This window comes from Leguminivora glycinivorella, chromosome 14, assembly GCF_023078275.1.
Source record: "Leguminivora glycinivorella isolate SPB_JAAS2020 chromosome 14, LegGlyc_1.1, whole genome shotgun sequence".
Classification (NCBI taxonomy): domain Eukaryota; kingdom Metazoa; phylum Arthropoda; class Insecta; order Lepidoptera; family Tortricidae; genus Leguminivora; species Leguminivora glycinivorella.
In genome coordinates this window covers 15807395-15822081 of record NC_062984.1, presented here as the reverse complement: position 1 = coordinate 15822081, position 14687 = coordinate 15807395, and the positions used below count along the sequence as shown (strand labels likewise).

The 14687-nt window shown below is 37.0% G+C and overlaps 2 protein-coding genes across 2 annotated transcripts; one reads left to right on the top strand and one right to left on the bottom strand.

The window, feature by feature from the left end:
- The first annotated feature begins 609 nt into the window (after positions 1-609).
- Positions 610-4266, top strand: LOC125233525. Its single transcript, XM_048139577.1, has 3 exons — positions 610-630; positions 2125-2296; positions 2752-4266. Exons 2-3 carry the CDS (start codon positions 2143-2145, stop codon positions 4164-4166), a joined length of 1569 nt encoding a protein of 522 aa, XP_047995534.1. The 5' UTR covers positions 610-630; positions 2125-2142; the 3' UTR covers positions 4167-4266.
- A 1-nt stretch (position 4267) lies between these two features.
- On the bottom strand, positions 4268-11126 carry LOC125233524 (mucin-22). The gene is made up of 4 exons (XM_048139576.1): positions 11020-11126; positions 10230-10408; positions 5085-9869; positions 4268-4893 (listed from the first exon to the last, which is right to left on the bottom strand). The coding sequence occupies exons 1-4, from the start codon at positions 11090-11092 to the stop codon at positions 4624-4626; spliced, it is 5307 nt and encodes a 1768-aa protein (XP_047995533.1). The 5' UTR covers positions 11093-11126; the 3' UTR covers positions 4268-4623.
- Positions 11127-14687: the final 3561 nt, after the last annotated feature.

The window sequence follows — 14687 nt, the reverse complement described above, 5'->3', positions numbered from 1 at the left end:
ATTATAATCTTAGAGAATTATCGCCAGAAAACTTGGACGTGTATAGGTGCGACCACACCGCTGCTTAAAAAACGGTGACGGTACGGAATCGCAGTGACGCATCGTATTCGTATCGTTTTTACCGCATGCTCCACAGACCGTTGCTCAAAATACGCAGACGGTAGGGAATCGCAGTGACGCATCGTATCCGTACCGTTTTTACCGCATGCTCCCCACACCGCTGCTTAAAAAACGGCGACGGTACGGAAACGCACGACGTGTCCCATACGAAAGTCACGGCGTTTCCGTACCGGCTGCGTATTTTGAGCAGCGGTCTGTAGAGCATGCGGTAAAAACGGTACGGATACGATGCGTCACTGCGATTCCGTACCGTCACCGTTTTTAAGCAGCGGTGTGGTCGCACCTTTAGTGTGTGTTGTGCACGCCGTTCTCATCAAAACTTTTTTTATCAGCGGTCAACTTTCCATTGTAAACCTTTTTGAAAATACTGACAGTCCATGACATCTGGCAACTAAATTTCAGTGACATAAAATACAAAACTCAAAAGGCAACGTAAAACTTATTTGATTTTATAATTCGCTAAAATTTATTTACTTGGCTACAATTACTGGTTTTGATTTACTTCAGTGGGTAAGTTTTTTTTATACTATTTTTTTTATACTACGTCGGTGGCAAACAAGCATACGGCCCGCCTGATGTAAAGCGGTCACCGTAACCTATGGACGCCTGCAACTCAAACAGTGTCACATGCGAAGTAAAATCATCATTAGTAAGTTGTCAGTTGGGGTTGTCAGTTGGTACCTAGTTTCCATTAGTTTCAAATCTGTTTGAATAGGAACGTACCTATAACTATAATGCAGGTAGCTTTATTCATTATTTAATCAACATTTGCCTCCATGGCTCTGCTCAGACTTATGTATGTATGTATAAGCTTTATTGTACATAAAGGAAACAAAAGAGACACAGTTACAGAGTCAGTAATATACAATGTAGGCGGACTTATCCCTTAATGGGATCTATGATTCTATCTTATGATTCTAGTCCTTGTGGTATCTACGCTAAAACAAATATAAAACCTTAATTTATCTCCAGATAAGCATACATTTAATCCTTAGACATATTGATAATCAAATTTGCACCATTAACAAAATACACATGCAAATAATTGGTATCTTACATTATTACCTAAGTACAGTGTAACCAAAAAGAGTACAAATTAAAAAGTGGCAACATCGTAGTGTCGTCTCGTTTTCTCACACATATTTATTTGAAAGGGATGACACTATTGGTCAGACTGTACATGACATTACCCATCAACCCTTCTTCAAAGAATTCATCTTATACTTACACATTCAGATTCAGAAACGTTTAATAGGTACTAGGCAGTTTAGATACCATTGAAATTCCTACTATTTCTTATTTTGAGTCGATCACGTAAGCCGACAAAGTCTATGCAGGTCTTTGTGCTGTCAAGCAAAGCTTATATTTCCTTTCCTGGAACTTAACGTCATGTGGCACTCCTTTGAGATATCAAATTGAATTTGAACTTCCCTCTAGAAATATTGCTTTTGATAAATTCTTATCGAGGCATTAGCCCTAACTTCAAGTACATATTATGAAGAAAGTAACATCAAAAATACTATAAACAATATCGAAAAAAAAGCGCACTCTAAAAAATTAAGACCAACTAAGAGCACTTTTCTCTTAGTTGACGTTAAGTTAATCACTACAATTACGATCTCATATTATTCAAATAAAGCTGATTACTAAAAACAATAAGGAAATGTATGATTGAACTAAAAAGTTAGGTTTTTTGTTATTCCTAACCATACACCTTGAATCAATTATTAACTTGTTAGGCATAACTATGTAACATTGGTGGATTCAATCCTTAGTTGAACTTACTAAGGTAATTTAGCATTATTATTTTTCATGGAATTATTGAACAAGACCTTAATCGGCTCAGTTACGTTGCAAAATTAAGAGCAATCGAAATTACCTTATTTGATATGTCTAAGTTCTTGTCAGGCTCGCTCGTATGGAATCAAGATGCTTGACTACGACTATCAAAATATTGATAGGAGCAACCAAATTTTTTTAGAGTGCGTCGTTTTCCTCTTACAGACGCTTCAATGGCAAGTGATGAGTGACTTGAGGGAGCAGCGACCGCTCCTGCGTGAAGACGTTTCCGACGAAGAGGCACCGGAGTTCAGGTTGCCTCGGCGCCACATGGGCTATAGAGGCAAAGCAAGGAACACTGTGAAGGGTGCAGCGGCTGTCATAAAAAATTGGCCAGGTATTATGTACACCTTAACTCATGACTTGATTCAGGATTAGTTACATCTGAAGTAAAGGCTTCGCGTAGTGTGCGTCTCGTAACGATTACTTCTAAATTGAAATTGCAACGATTGCAATCCACAATGTTCAAAATTATTGTCACCGAACTTTTAATGAAGAGTTGTTGACGGCTTTAACAATTATACCATATTGAGTTTGGAAAATAGTTTCAAAATAAGTGTTTACAAGTAGTATGTATTTACCATAAATACCTTTAATTGATTTGATTATTGTTTTGGATCCTTTACCTCGAATATATCTGAACAAATTCTTATATGACAAGAAAAGTAAGCTACGTAGGGCTATTTTGGTTTTTACGTCAACTTCTATTTAGTGGCGAAAAAACGTTATCTACTTCATGTTTTGCCTAAATACAATTTAATAAGATAGTTTAATATTATTAATATTTTGCAGATTACTGGACGTCATCTGTAACTTACTGGTGGATTGGCTTAGGTATGTTTGCCTTAATGACCTTCGTACTATATAGTAGTGTAGTGACTTACTCTCTGCTCCCTACCACCGGCTCAGTGCCAATACCGAATGATGAGACTAAAAGAAAAAATACCTTACCTGAAGTATTTATGCATGTTATTGTTAATAACGAAAAAGAAGTTGACTTAAACAAATATTTGCCTTATGTAGAAATTATTGCGAACAAATATTTGCACTACCAATTCAATTTAATATATTTGATAAATGATACGCTTACAACTGAAAAAACAATACGCTACGCTCACAGAAATAATGAAGATGCTATGAATTCTCTATGGACAGAGCACGATATACTTGATTCCAAGACAGCCTCAGGTAAAATAAAATCAAATATTATCATACAACACGCCAGTTTATCAAATTATTTGAATGGTTCGCCTATACAACAGTACTGGAAGCAGTTGCCAAACTACTTGATTGGGTTTTTCTTAAGAGCCGTGTCGATTTGGGATAAAGGAGGCATTGCTTTAAATCCAGTTATTTTGACACCAAGATCTCCCGATGCCATATATATAGAAAAGTTACATGGCCTTCTTACAACGTACGTGGAGCGAAGAAAGCCAAATGTAACAATGGATGTCAACAGTAAGGTAAATGATATAGAAATCCCTAAAACATTGAAAAACCACAAACGAAAAAATAAAAAGAAGGTGAATAATATTCGCGATATAATAGACGCCTTAGAAACCGATATGCCTGTGCTCCAGAACCAACCAGAAGTTTTAAGTGCAGCTGAAGACAGGCTGGATCTGTTTAATTTAGAAATGGCACCATCTAACCTTGAAACAGTCGTTTTAAACGATAACTACGGTTCTAATCTTACAAGCAAACCGGTGCTAGATTATAACCAAACAAGCATTAATGAAAACAATCAATCTAAGATGTCGAATTATATATTACCATATTTTTTGGATTTCTTATTTCATGATAAATCAAACAGAACCAAGCAAGAGGAATCTGCTGATGTCACTTATACGAAAAGAAGTACAAGGGCCATATCGACAGAATCAACTCAGGAGTCTCAAGGAAATGACAAAACAGGAAATATAATACAACCAATGATTATTTCGGCACCAACAGAATTTGAAAAGATACCGTCTAATATAGAAGATAAAGCACCGAGAAGTATTGATGTAGAAAATTTAACTATAGATTTGAAAGGCAATATTTTAGCAACAAAAAGCTCATGCCACGCGTTCTTAGGAAGTGTGTTCAGTAATGCGAAGCATCGGACAGAGGAAGATTCGCTGAAAGAATTTATTATCACAGAGTTGTCTTTATTTTGTAATGGCCTTTTATCCACATGCAAAGGTATTGATGTTATTTTACTATAATTATTATTAGTGTTCCTAATTTATAGTTCTATTTATTTATGGTTATAGTGTATTGTTTGTATTTTGATAAAGTTGTTAATAAAACGAAAATAAAGGTAATTTAAAAATAGTAATTTATTAATCTATTATAAACAACAAGTCGTGCTCAAAATAGTGTTACTTATATGTGACAATATTTTGACCACAAGTTCCCCCTTCACTTAAAATTATGGCAGCAAAATATATTGACGTCAAAATGTTTCGTTTAATTATTTTTACGAGACTAGATACTTAAAATCGAACAATTTTACCGAAACATCTTTGCTGTGAATGGCCCTAAGGCACAAAAGCATCGTAAATACCTACTTATATACAGATTTTAGATTTAGATAATTAGAATATTGCACAAATGCAAGTAGACAAGGTAGATTGATTTGTTACTGTCTTCATGTTATACATGTTTTGTTTTTTTATTATTTTATGTTGCAACGTTACTTCTTTCTATTGGTATATCCCATCGTCCGCTCCAGTCATTTGTAGTCCTCTGACAATCTCTTACTTTATAATTCGCTTCACATCTTCTGCTAACTGACCAATAGACGTAGCCATCGGGACATTGGTTTACATATCCTCTTAATTTGCCAGATTTCGTTTTATCACATTTCAAAAAGGCCGGAGAACATTCTGCTTTCTCGAACTGGAAGTGGCCCATTGATGGGCAAGTGAGAGGTTCTTTGCTTGCGACAATCTGTAATAAAAATAGTTAATATGTACTTAATCCAACATTGTCATATGATTTTATAAAATTTTATTAAAGCTTGTGACGAAGCCTGCGCTGTGGTTATTTATGACGAAGCCTGCGCTGTGAATTTATTTTATATTTTTCTATTTTATAAAAACAACTTTAAATGGCGCGTGTAACCGAGATTATTTACTTACCGGCTCTTTATAATTGGCACCCAGACGTTTTACTCTTCGTCTATCGGCTTTCTCACCATCACATTTTTTGTCAGCATTTTTCTCTTCGACACATTGATTTTTACTCTCATCGTAAATTGTGTCATTAGGGCATTTGAAAACAGCAATGTCAAGGTCATGGGTATCATCATCTTCAGTGCACTGATAGAACATGTTACAATATTTAGGATGTCGCTTAAACGAAGTTGGGCATACGTAAAGATATTGGTCATCCTCCGTTTCTGGGCAATCTTTTGAAGAACTGCTTTCTGTAGTAGATTCCTGATTATCTTCTGTTGTAGTGCTTTCAGAACTTTGTTCTGTTGTAGAAGTACTTGACTGTTCAGTTGTTGTTGATTCTTGTGTGGTTGATTCTTGCGTAGTGGATGATTGTTCTGTAGAACTTTCAGTCGTTCCTTCCGTAGTGCTTTGTTCAGTAGTTGATTGTTGAGTTGTCGTTTCTTCACTGGTAGTTGATTGTTGTGTAGTACTAGACTGTTCTATTGTAGTTTGCTCTGTAGTACTCGTTTGGTCAGTGGTGCTACTTTCTGTAGTGGACTGCTCCGTAGTACTCGATTGTTCAGTAGTTTGCTCTGTGGTACTAGACTGTGTAGTGCTTTCGGTGGTCGTTGATTTCTCTGTAGTACTTTGTTCCGTAGTAGATTGTTGGGTTGTAGTCTTTTCTGTAGTTGTAGATTTTTCAGTAGTACTTTGCTCAGTCGTGCTTTCTTCAGTTGTTGATGTTTCTTGTGTAGTAGATGTTTCAGTCGTAGATTGTTGTGTAGAAGTTGCTTCTGTTGTCGTTGATTCCTGAGTTGTTGTTTTTTCAGTAGTAGTAGTAGTAGTAGTAGTGGTAGTAGTAGTAGTAGATTCCGCAGTATTTTCACTTTGAGCCCCAGAACAGTCACGCGGGGGGTATACAGAATCTTCATGGTTACATGTTTCTAGTTCTGGATCCCATATTGTACCCTCTCCGCACTCGAAATGATAAACTGAAAACTTTTGACCATTATTATCCCAGTCTACACACCTATAGAACTTCTTACAGTCATCAGGATCAGCGTAAAATCCTGCTTTAGTACAATTAACTTGTGACTTTTGAGGTTTTTGCGTGGATCCTTGAGAACAGTCGGATGAGCCTTCAGTAGTTGACGAGGATGATGAGGACTCAGAGCTTGATGATGACGCCGTAGTTGTAGACGATGTGTCACTTGATGCTTCAGTAGTTGTAGATGTGGTAGTTGTATTACTATTACATGACGGATTTTGGACATCACCTGGATGATTGCACGTTTGTATATCTTGATCCCAAATCGTGCCTTCGCCGCACGTAAAATCGTACTTAGTCAAACCACCGTTGCCGTTATCAACACACCTGTAAAACTTTTGACAATCACTGCTATCTCCAAAGTACCCTTCATTTTCGCATTTATCACTACTATCTTGTGGTTTATTTTCATTTGAAGATTTGGTTGTCGATGTTTTAGTTGTAGTACTGGTTGCTTCTGTTGTTTGAGATGAATTTTGTTCAGTAGGTCCTTGTTCTGATTGGTTTTCTCCTTGTGCACCATGACAATTTTTCACTTGATTTTCATGATTGCAAGCTTGTACATCCGTATCCCAAGCGGTGCCTTCGCCGCAAGTAAAGTCATATTTGGTGTACCCTCCTTGCCCATTATCAACACAGCGGTAGAACTTTCTACAGTCATTATTATTTGGATAAAATCCTTCATTATTACATTCATTTGACTGTGAATTATTAGTATTCGAACTTGAGCTATTCGAACAATCACTTGGAGACTGGGATGTAGTGGTAGAGGCTTTGGTGGTAGGTTGTTCATCTGGTCCATTCTGTGAACTGGAAGTAGAAGCTGTACCTTGAGAACTACAATTAGACATATCGTTATCATGGTCACACGCCTGTATTTCTTGTACCCAAATTGTACCTTCTCCACAAGTGAAATCGTATTTTGTATAACCTCCCTTGTCATTGCTTACGCATCGGTAAAACTTCTTACAGTCATGTGAATTAGCATAGAAACCTTCCGATTCACATTGATCATTGTTATTAGATTGTTCATTATTAGGGCGCCCAGTGGTAGACGTTGTTGAATCATTGGTGTCCGCTGTTTGTGCTGTGGTTCCTGATTCCGATGTTGGCTTTTCAGAAGTGTTTGTTTCAGAAATTACTAAGCATTTATTGTCATTTGATTCATGGTCGCACGTTTGTGACTGTTGGTTCCATACGGTACCGTCACCGCAAGTAAAATCGTATTTAGTGTAGCCACCTTTTCCATCATCCACACAGCGATAAAACTTCTTGCAATCAGCTGAATTGGCAAAAAATCCTTCAGACTCACAGTTGTCATCAGATGAGCTTTGGTTTTGTTCAGTCTTCTCTGTAGTTGTCTCTGATGTACCTGATGTACTCGGGTGCGATGTACTACTCTCCATATTTTCATTGTTTGATGGTTGCTGCTGTAATTGATTATCGGTTAATGTACTGCATCCTTTTTTAACAGAGCTTTCATGATTACAGGCGTCAATTTCTGGATCCCATACTGTGCCTTCTCCGCATGTAAAATCGTACTTAGTAAAACTACCTTGTTGATTTTCAACACATCTGTAAAACTTTTTGCAATTTGTTGAGTCACCAAAGAATCCTTCCTTAGTACAAGAATCTTTATTGGTTGTTGGTTCTTGCGCTGGTTTTTCAGTAGATGTGGTAGTTACTTCATTATATTCTTCGGCATCACTGCCACTTTGTGTAGTAGTAGATGTTTGAGTTGTGCCTTCGTTTTCAGTTTCTTGGGTTGCTGTTTCACTTCCTGAACATTTGTTATTATTTGATGGATGATTACATGCCTCGATACTTTGATCCCAAACAGTACCTTCGCCACATGTAAATTCATAACGAATATAACCACCTTTGCCGTCATCAACACACCGATAAAACTTTTTGCAATCATTTTTATCCCCCATAAATCCACTCGTTGTGCAATCATTACTATTTGGTGACGATGTTGTTTGAGAAGCTGATGTCGTTGTACTTGTTGTACTCGACACTGTGGATTCTGTAGGTTTCTGGTCTGGTTGGTCAACATTATTATTACTTTGTGATGGGTAACTGTTATCAATTTCTTCGTCTGGCATTATGTTGTTAGCTATTGTGGTTGTACGTTGAGTATTTTTATCTGGCGCTCCCTTACCACAGTTTTCAACTGCCCAAGCGTGGTTACATGCTTCTATACTTGAGTCCCACACCGTGCCCTCGCCACATGAAAACTCATATCGAGTGTAACCACCGTTTCCATTATCAACACATCTGTAAAATTTATTGCAGTTTTGAGTATCACCCATAAATCCACCGGAAGTACAAACATTTTCACCTGATGCAGTAGTAGTACTTGAGACATGGTTACCCTCAGTAGCTTGTGTAGCTATATTACTTTCCGTAGTTGTCGACGTTTTGTCTTGTTCGGTTGTTTGAGAAGGTTGTTGATTTTGACCACCATACCCTACATCTTCATTCTCTTCTGGAATCATTTCCATTGTGGTAGGCTTTTTTGTTGTTGTTGTTTTGCTGTTTTCAGTCTGTGTTTGTGACGGTGATTTATTTTTACAGTCCTTTACAGCCCACTCATGGTTGCATGCTTCTGCATTAGGATCCCACACTGTTCCTTCTCCACAAGTGAATTCGTATTTTATATAACCACCTCTTCCATTATCAACGCACCTATAGAATTTCTTACAATTATTAGAGTCTCCCATGAATCCACTTTCAGTACATTCATTATTTTCATTCCCAGTGTCAGGTTTTTCGTCGTTTGGTTGTTGTGTTTCTCCATAATACGAAGAAGATGTAGTTTGATCAGTGTTTGTTTCATGTATTTGTGTTTGACTTTGGCTAGCTTCCTTTGAATGATCAATTTGTAATTGGGTTTGGGATCCTTTATTGCTGTGACTAATTTGTGTCTGAGTCTGACTTACAGCTGAACCATGTGATATTTGAGTTTGGTTTTGTTTCGTATAGGCACTATTAGACTTTTCTTTTAATTGTTCACCATAATTTATTTGTGTTTGGTTCTGTATCATCGAACCTTTGCTTATTTGTGTCTGTACTTGATCAACTTTAGATCCATAAGCTACTTGTAATTGTGACTGAATTGTTTGGTCAGACTTCAATTCATTGTCCGCATTAGTTAATTCAGATTTGATGGTTTTATTTTCATCATCTGGGTTGCCTCGCCCACATCTCCTCTTTTTTACTGCCCAAGCGTGATTACATGCTTGTGTCTCATCATCCCAAATTGTTAGTTCACTACAAGAAAACTCGTATCTGATATAACCACCTCGTCCATTACCTACGCATCTGTAAAATTTTCGGCAATTCTCGCTGTCACCCATAAATCCATCAGATGTGCAGGGCTCTCCGCTTTCTGGAGTAGTCTGACGAGGCAAAGGGGATCTTGTCGCCCTAAGTTGTTGCTTTACCGGTGTTGCCCATGAATGTGTTGTAGTTGATGAAGACCAAAATGTTTTTGTTGAAAGACTCGGTGCGTCAGCTTTGATAGCTTGTTCAGTGTATGCTACTTGTTTTATGTTTATTGGAGATGGTATTTCGTCGTGTGATCCGTCAATTTCATTTTCATTGACAAGTTCAGTGGGTTGTGCTGCAAAACCTCCACAGTTAATTCTTTTCGTGCTTTTTGGGTGGTTGCATATCTCTGTGTCGGGGTCGTATACTGTACCCGGTCCGCATTGATACTGAAAATAATTTGAAATTAATAATTTGGTAACATATTTAAAAATTGTATTGTATGTTTAGGCTTTCAAGTGAAAGAGATTCAAATATTGTATGCCAGGTTCATTCGAAGTCTCTACCCCCATAAACCTCTTACTTACTACCAAAACACTTTAATATTTATGATGGGTTGGCAGTATTCAACTACATATGTTAGTGATAACACTGAGATAACTGATACATGAACTGTGTGTAATACTTAAAAGGTTGTATTGTATCAGACGAATTGCTATTAAATCCTTTTGGATCATATGTATTTCGGTAGTACCTAATTATGAATGCCGATGCAAAATTTCGTATTACTTTAGAACTTTGTAACATACCCTGAAAACCGTGTATTTGTCATTGGCTCCTTTCACACATCTGTAGAACACGGCGCAGTCAAGCGGGTCCTCTTGGAATCCTTCACCGGAACACAGGATTGGTTCTGGTTTGATTCCAGAATATAGCTTGACTATTCGGCCGCTTACTCTTGGGTGACGTACGTCTTCTGATATCGAAACTGGAAAATATAAGTATTCAGCTTAGAGATAAATTAAGAGTAGAAAAATCTACTGTGGGACTTGAACCCATTGACCACTAGATACTTACTTAGATGGAATATCACTGGGCTAGCAATCCAGTTGTCGTGGGTTCAAGTCCCACCCAAAACAATGAATGTTTCCATTTTTAATTTATGTCTATTTTCAGACTTTTTACTTCAGCTTGATACGACATAATTTTAAATAAAAGCATTGTTACTTTTTTGCGCCATTTATACACCTATTCAAACAATTTATACAGTGTATAAGTAAGTAATTAGTAATTATTTCAATTATAAATATACATTGTATTGTCTGGTGCTTATAAATAGTAGGTACCTATAACGTACCGCACTTTATTATAAATATCATAACGGTGCTCTTACACGGGCAACACAATTCTAAGCAATTTACATAGGTACCACTGCCGCGTTTGCTCCATAGTTAGTTGGTGCGTATTGAACAAAAGATTGCTTGCTGGCAAATGTATTGCCCTTGTAACAGCACCGTAAGGCCAGTGTAGGTGTAGTAATGTTGTAAAATTAACGTAGGTTCATCCTAGGAGAAAATACCTACATATTTGAATATTTACCATTGTTTGTATACGTCGTTTTAATGAAGAGACTTAGTAGCAGAAAAGGTAAGATCCCAAGGTGTGCTTCCATGATAGTTCTCAAAAATACATTTTTTTCTACACGCGCCTGGCAGCCTGAAACAAATAGACATATTTATGACGAGATGATAGTGTTGTGAATTTAAGCTTCGAGGCGTAAATTACAAACATCGATTTAAACTTCTCTAGATACACTATCACCTACAAATTCGGCACTCAAAAGTGTCCGATCGCTTAGTTGCAAATGTGTGCGTCCAGTTGACAAATGAAAACTTCGCAATGTAGTAAAAACTACTTTCATTTTTTTACAAAAACAACGTTATTTCTTAGTACTTAAAGTTCAATTTCAAATGCAAGCAATTGGCGGTTATGACATTAATGAATGTGATCATCGCGAAAGCCATAAAATTTTATTACCGCAGATCGCAGGTGTGCATATTTTTAAAAAAATCTACGTCTTATTGCAACCAACTTAAGTTTAATTTCGTTTGCGCTGCAACAATCTAAACGCCATTTTTACATTGGGAACGAGGATGGACAGAGGCATCATGGGAGTCGCGCTATGAGATGAAAGGCGAGAATGAGGAAATTTGCGGTATTTTTGCGAAAAACTGTTTTAAAAAATCCTATTAGATAGAAAATTTCTTAAGGAACAAAACGTTTGGTATAACATTTTTCGAGATGTTGCGTATTTTAAGCGAAAAAAAATGAGTTTTTACTGTACGATATTTTTATTGATATTATCTCAAACAAAAAAATATATAAGGTACGGCGGGACAATTTGGACTGGGGGACAATTGCAACTGAACTGATTAATATCTCCACGTTTTGCAATGTTTGCATTATTAAATAGAGTCAACTGAGGTGCATATATATATATATATATATATGTGTGTGTGTGTGTAGGTATGTATATATATAACATATGTGTGTGTGTGTGTGTGTGTGTGCGTGTAGTGAGTGTATGTGTAGCGATTATGTGAAGGTAAACAGTTGAGGGATTGTATGTGGTGTGTGTGAGGGTGCACTTGGAGAATATGAATTAAGTAGCTATTAAAACAAAGAAGAATTGAACGATGACATTAATTTATTATTCTACGTATAATTTCTTTCAAAGCTTTGTTTGGGTAAATCTTCTCTCCGCTCCTCAGCTATAATCTTGCGCCATTTTTCCCTTTCAACGTCTTGTTTTGGGAATCTGGAATAAAAAGCTTTTTTATTACTTAAAAACGAATTTGCTATTCCCGGGTTGTTTCTTTTTATAATTAACTAGCGACCCGCCCCGGCTTCGCACGGGTACTATACCTACATGTAAACCTTCCTCTACAATCACTCTATCTATTAAAAAAACCGCATCAAAATCCGTTGCGTAGTTTTAAAGATTTAAGCATACATAGGGACATAGGGACAGAGAAAGCGACTTTGTTTTATACTATGTAGTGAAGTAATTTATAAGATATGTATTAATATTATTGAATTGAAATCATTTATTTCAGACTTATTGGTCCATAATAATAAATAAATACATACATTATTAATATGAAATAGGCTTCTTTTACAAAAAATATAAATTAGCGACTCCATCATTCCATTTTTAACTATGTTCCACTTCATCCATCTTTTGTCGCCGTCCGCTCATTACTAGTATAGCGCGAGAGAAAGAGACAAACTGCGTAAGACCAAATCAAGGAATTTACTTTAATTATTCTAGAAAATAAATGTTTTTTGTAAGTTAGGAAGCCATTTTGACCACAAATGCATAACATTATAAAATTATTAACAATTACTTACCGGAAATACGATATGTCATCCTTTTTCAACGTATATAAGGTGTTATTTTTGCACTTTTTTACGGAGCACTTAGGCATGTTGCCGACACGGCGGATGAAGCGCTACTGACCGCCCAATTGTGCTTAGAACATTTTCAAGCACAATTTGCTGCGGACACATTCTAAGCCGTGATGGTGCATCTAGGTAGTTTAGATCGATGATTACAAAACTCAAGTCGCGACTTCTGAGTCTTAAAGCCTCGAACCTTAAAGCCTCGACCATATAAGCCTCAGCTTAATAAGTTCGCGTTGCTGCTTGCGAGCACAGAAACCTCCAGTTCTTAGGCCTCAAGCTTTCAAGCCTCCTAAGCTTTAAATGTTTGAGTCTATAAGGTTTGTAGCATTTAAGTCTTAAAAGCTTTTAAGCCTGAGGTCGACAGAAGTAAAATAACAGGCCAAGTGCGAGTCGGACTCGCCCACTGAGGATTTTGTACTTTTTGGTATACTGAGATACATGAGATACAGCCTGATGACGTGACCGGATGGACGGACAGCGGAGTCTTAGTATTAGAGTCGCGTTTTTGCCCTTTATGTACAGAACCCTAAAAACTACCACACCGGACATCGTAAAATTAAGGGTTGAAAATAAATACACAATAATACTTTCTGCCTATAACCTCCGTTATTTGAGCTCTTAACGCTTGAATCAGGCCTTCGAGGTTCGGAGGCTTGAGCTCAGTCTTTAAGACACTCTTCAGAGCTCATAAAAAGCTTGAGTCGTTAAGGTTCTGAACCGTTTTTGAGCTCTAACCTTTAACGCTCGAGTCTTTCTCGCTTGAACCTTTAAGGTTTGCAAGTCTTTAAGGTTTAAGTCTTCAAGGTTAGTCTTTTAACAACACTACGAGACGGGTATTACTCAGATTGTTCTAAATAACTAAAATAACCTGTACAATCAGGCACCTGCCTACTTTCGGCTTTGCAATCTTTGCATCCGATTACCAAATATAGGTATTAGATACCTATATTTTTTAACAATTCTAAATTAGTCCTAAAGTTTTGGATATAGGTATCCCCAATAATTTATGTTTATGTAGAATCTTCGTGACATCATTGTCCTTCTGTTGAAGACCAGATTACTCTGTAGGCTTCTGTTCTTCGCTGAGCGTACAGCCTCGTTCAGTTTGATTGCATACATGTGAAAAATTTTGAAGACACCATCTAGTATGTTCCATTAATAGGCACAGGCATAGGTAGGTAGGTCTCCATTTCGAGACACACGATCTTGGCAGTCACACAGAAAACCACAGCTGTACTTAGATCGTGATGGGACTGATAAGAATATAATGGTTTGGTGCGATTTCAAGATTCTAAATCGTGGATTATATTATGACTTATACATATTACTTTACAAAAGAGTAGTGTAAGAAAAGACTGCAAAAAACAAAATCTCCACTTTTGTTTCGACACTGACTTATCAAAACCATATTTTATCTAGAGAAATATTTTAGTTCAAATGAACCTTATTATGCAGTTGTAAGTCAGTTCATTGTTGTCTCATATTTCACAAATCGATTACGTTACATAACACCGTTGTTAAAAGTTGCAAGCACTGTAGGTCAAGATCGGCCGCGGACCAATGCCAACGTCCTCAATTGACCCCGCGCCTCGCTCAAAATACCCAGAAATAAACCAAACTCACCTTTTATTATGCAAAGTCATTAAGTCATTATAATTAATACGAAGTGCCTATTAAGTCTGAAATTGCAAGACATGTAATGATATGAAATTTCGATTCGCTCGGGAACCTGGGATATTAAACTGTTTACTGTATTCAGTGCACGTCTCATAATACTTAGTGGTTCTGGATGCCTCGCCATA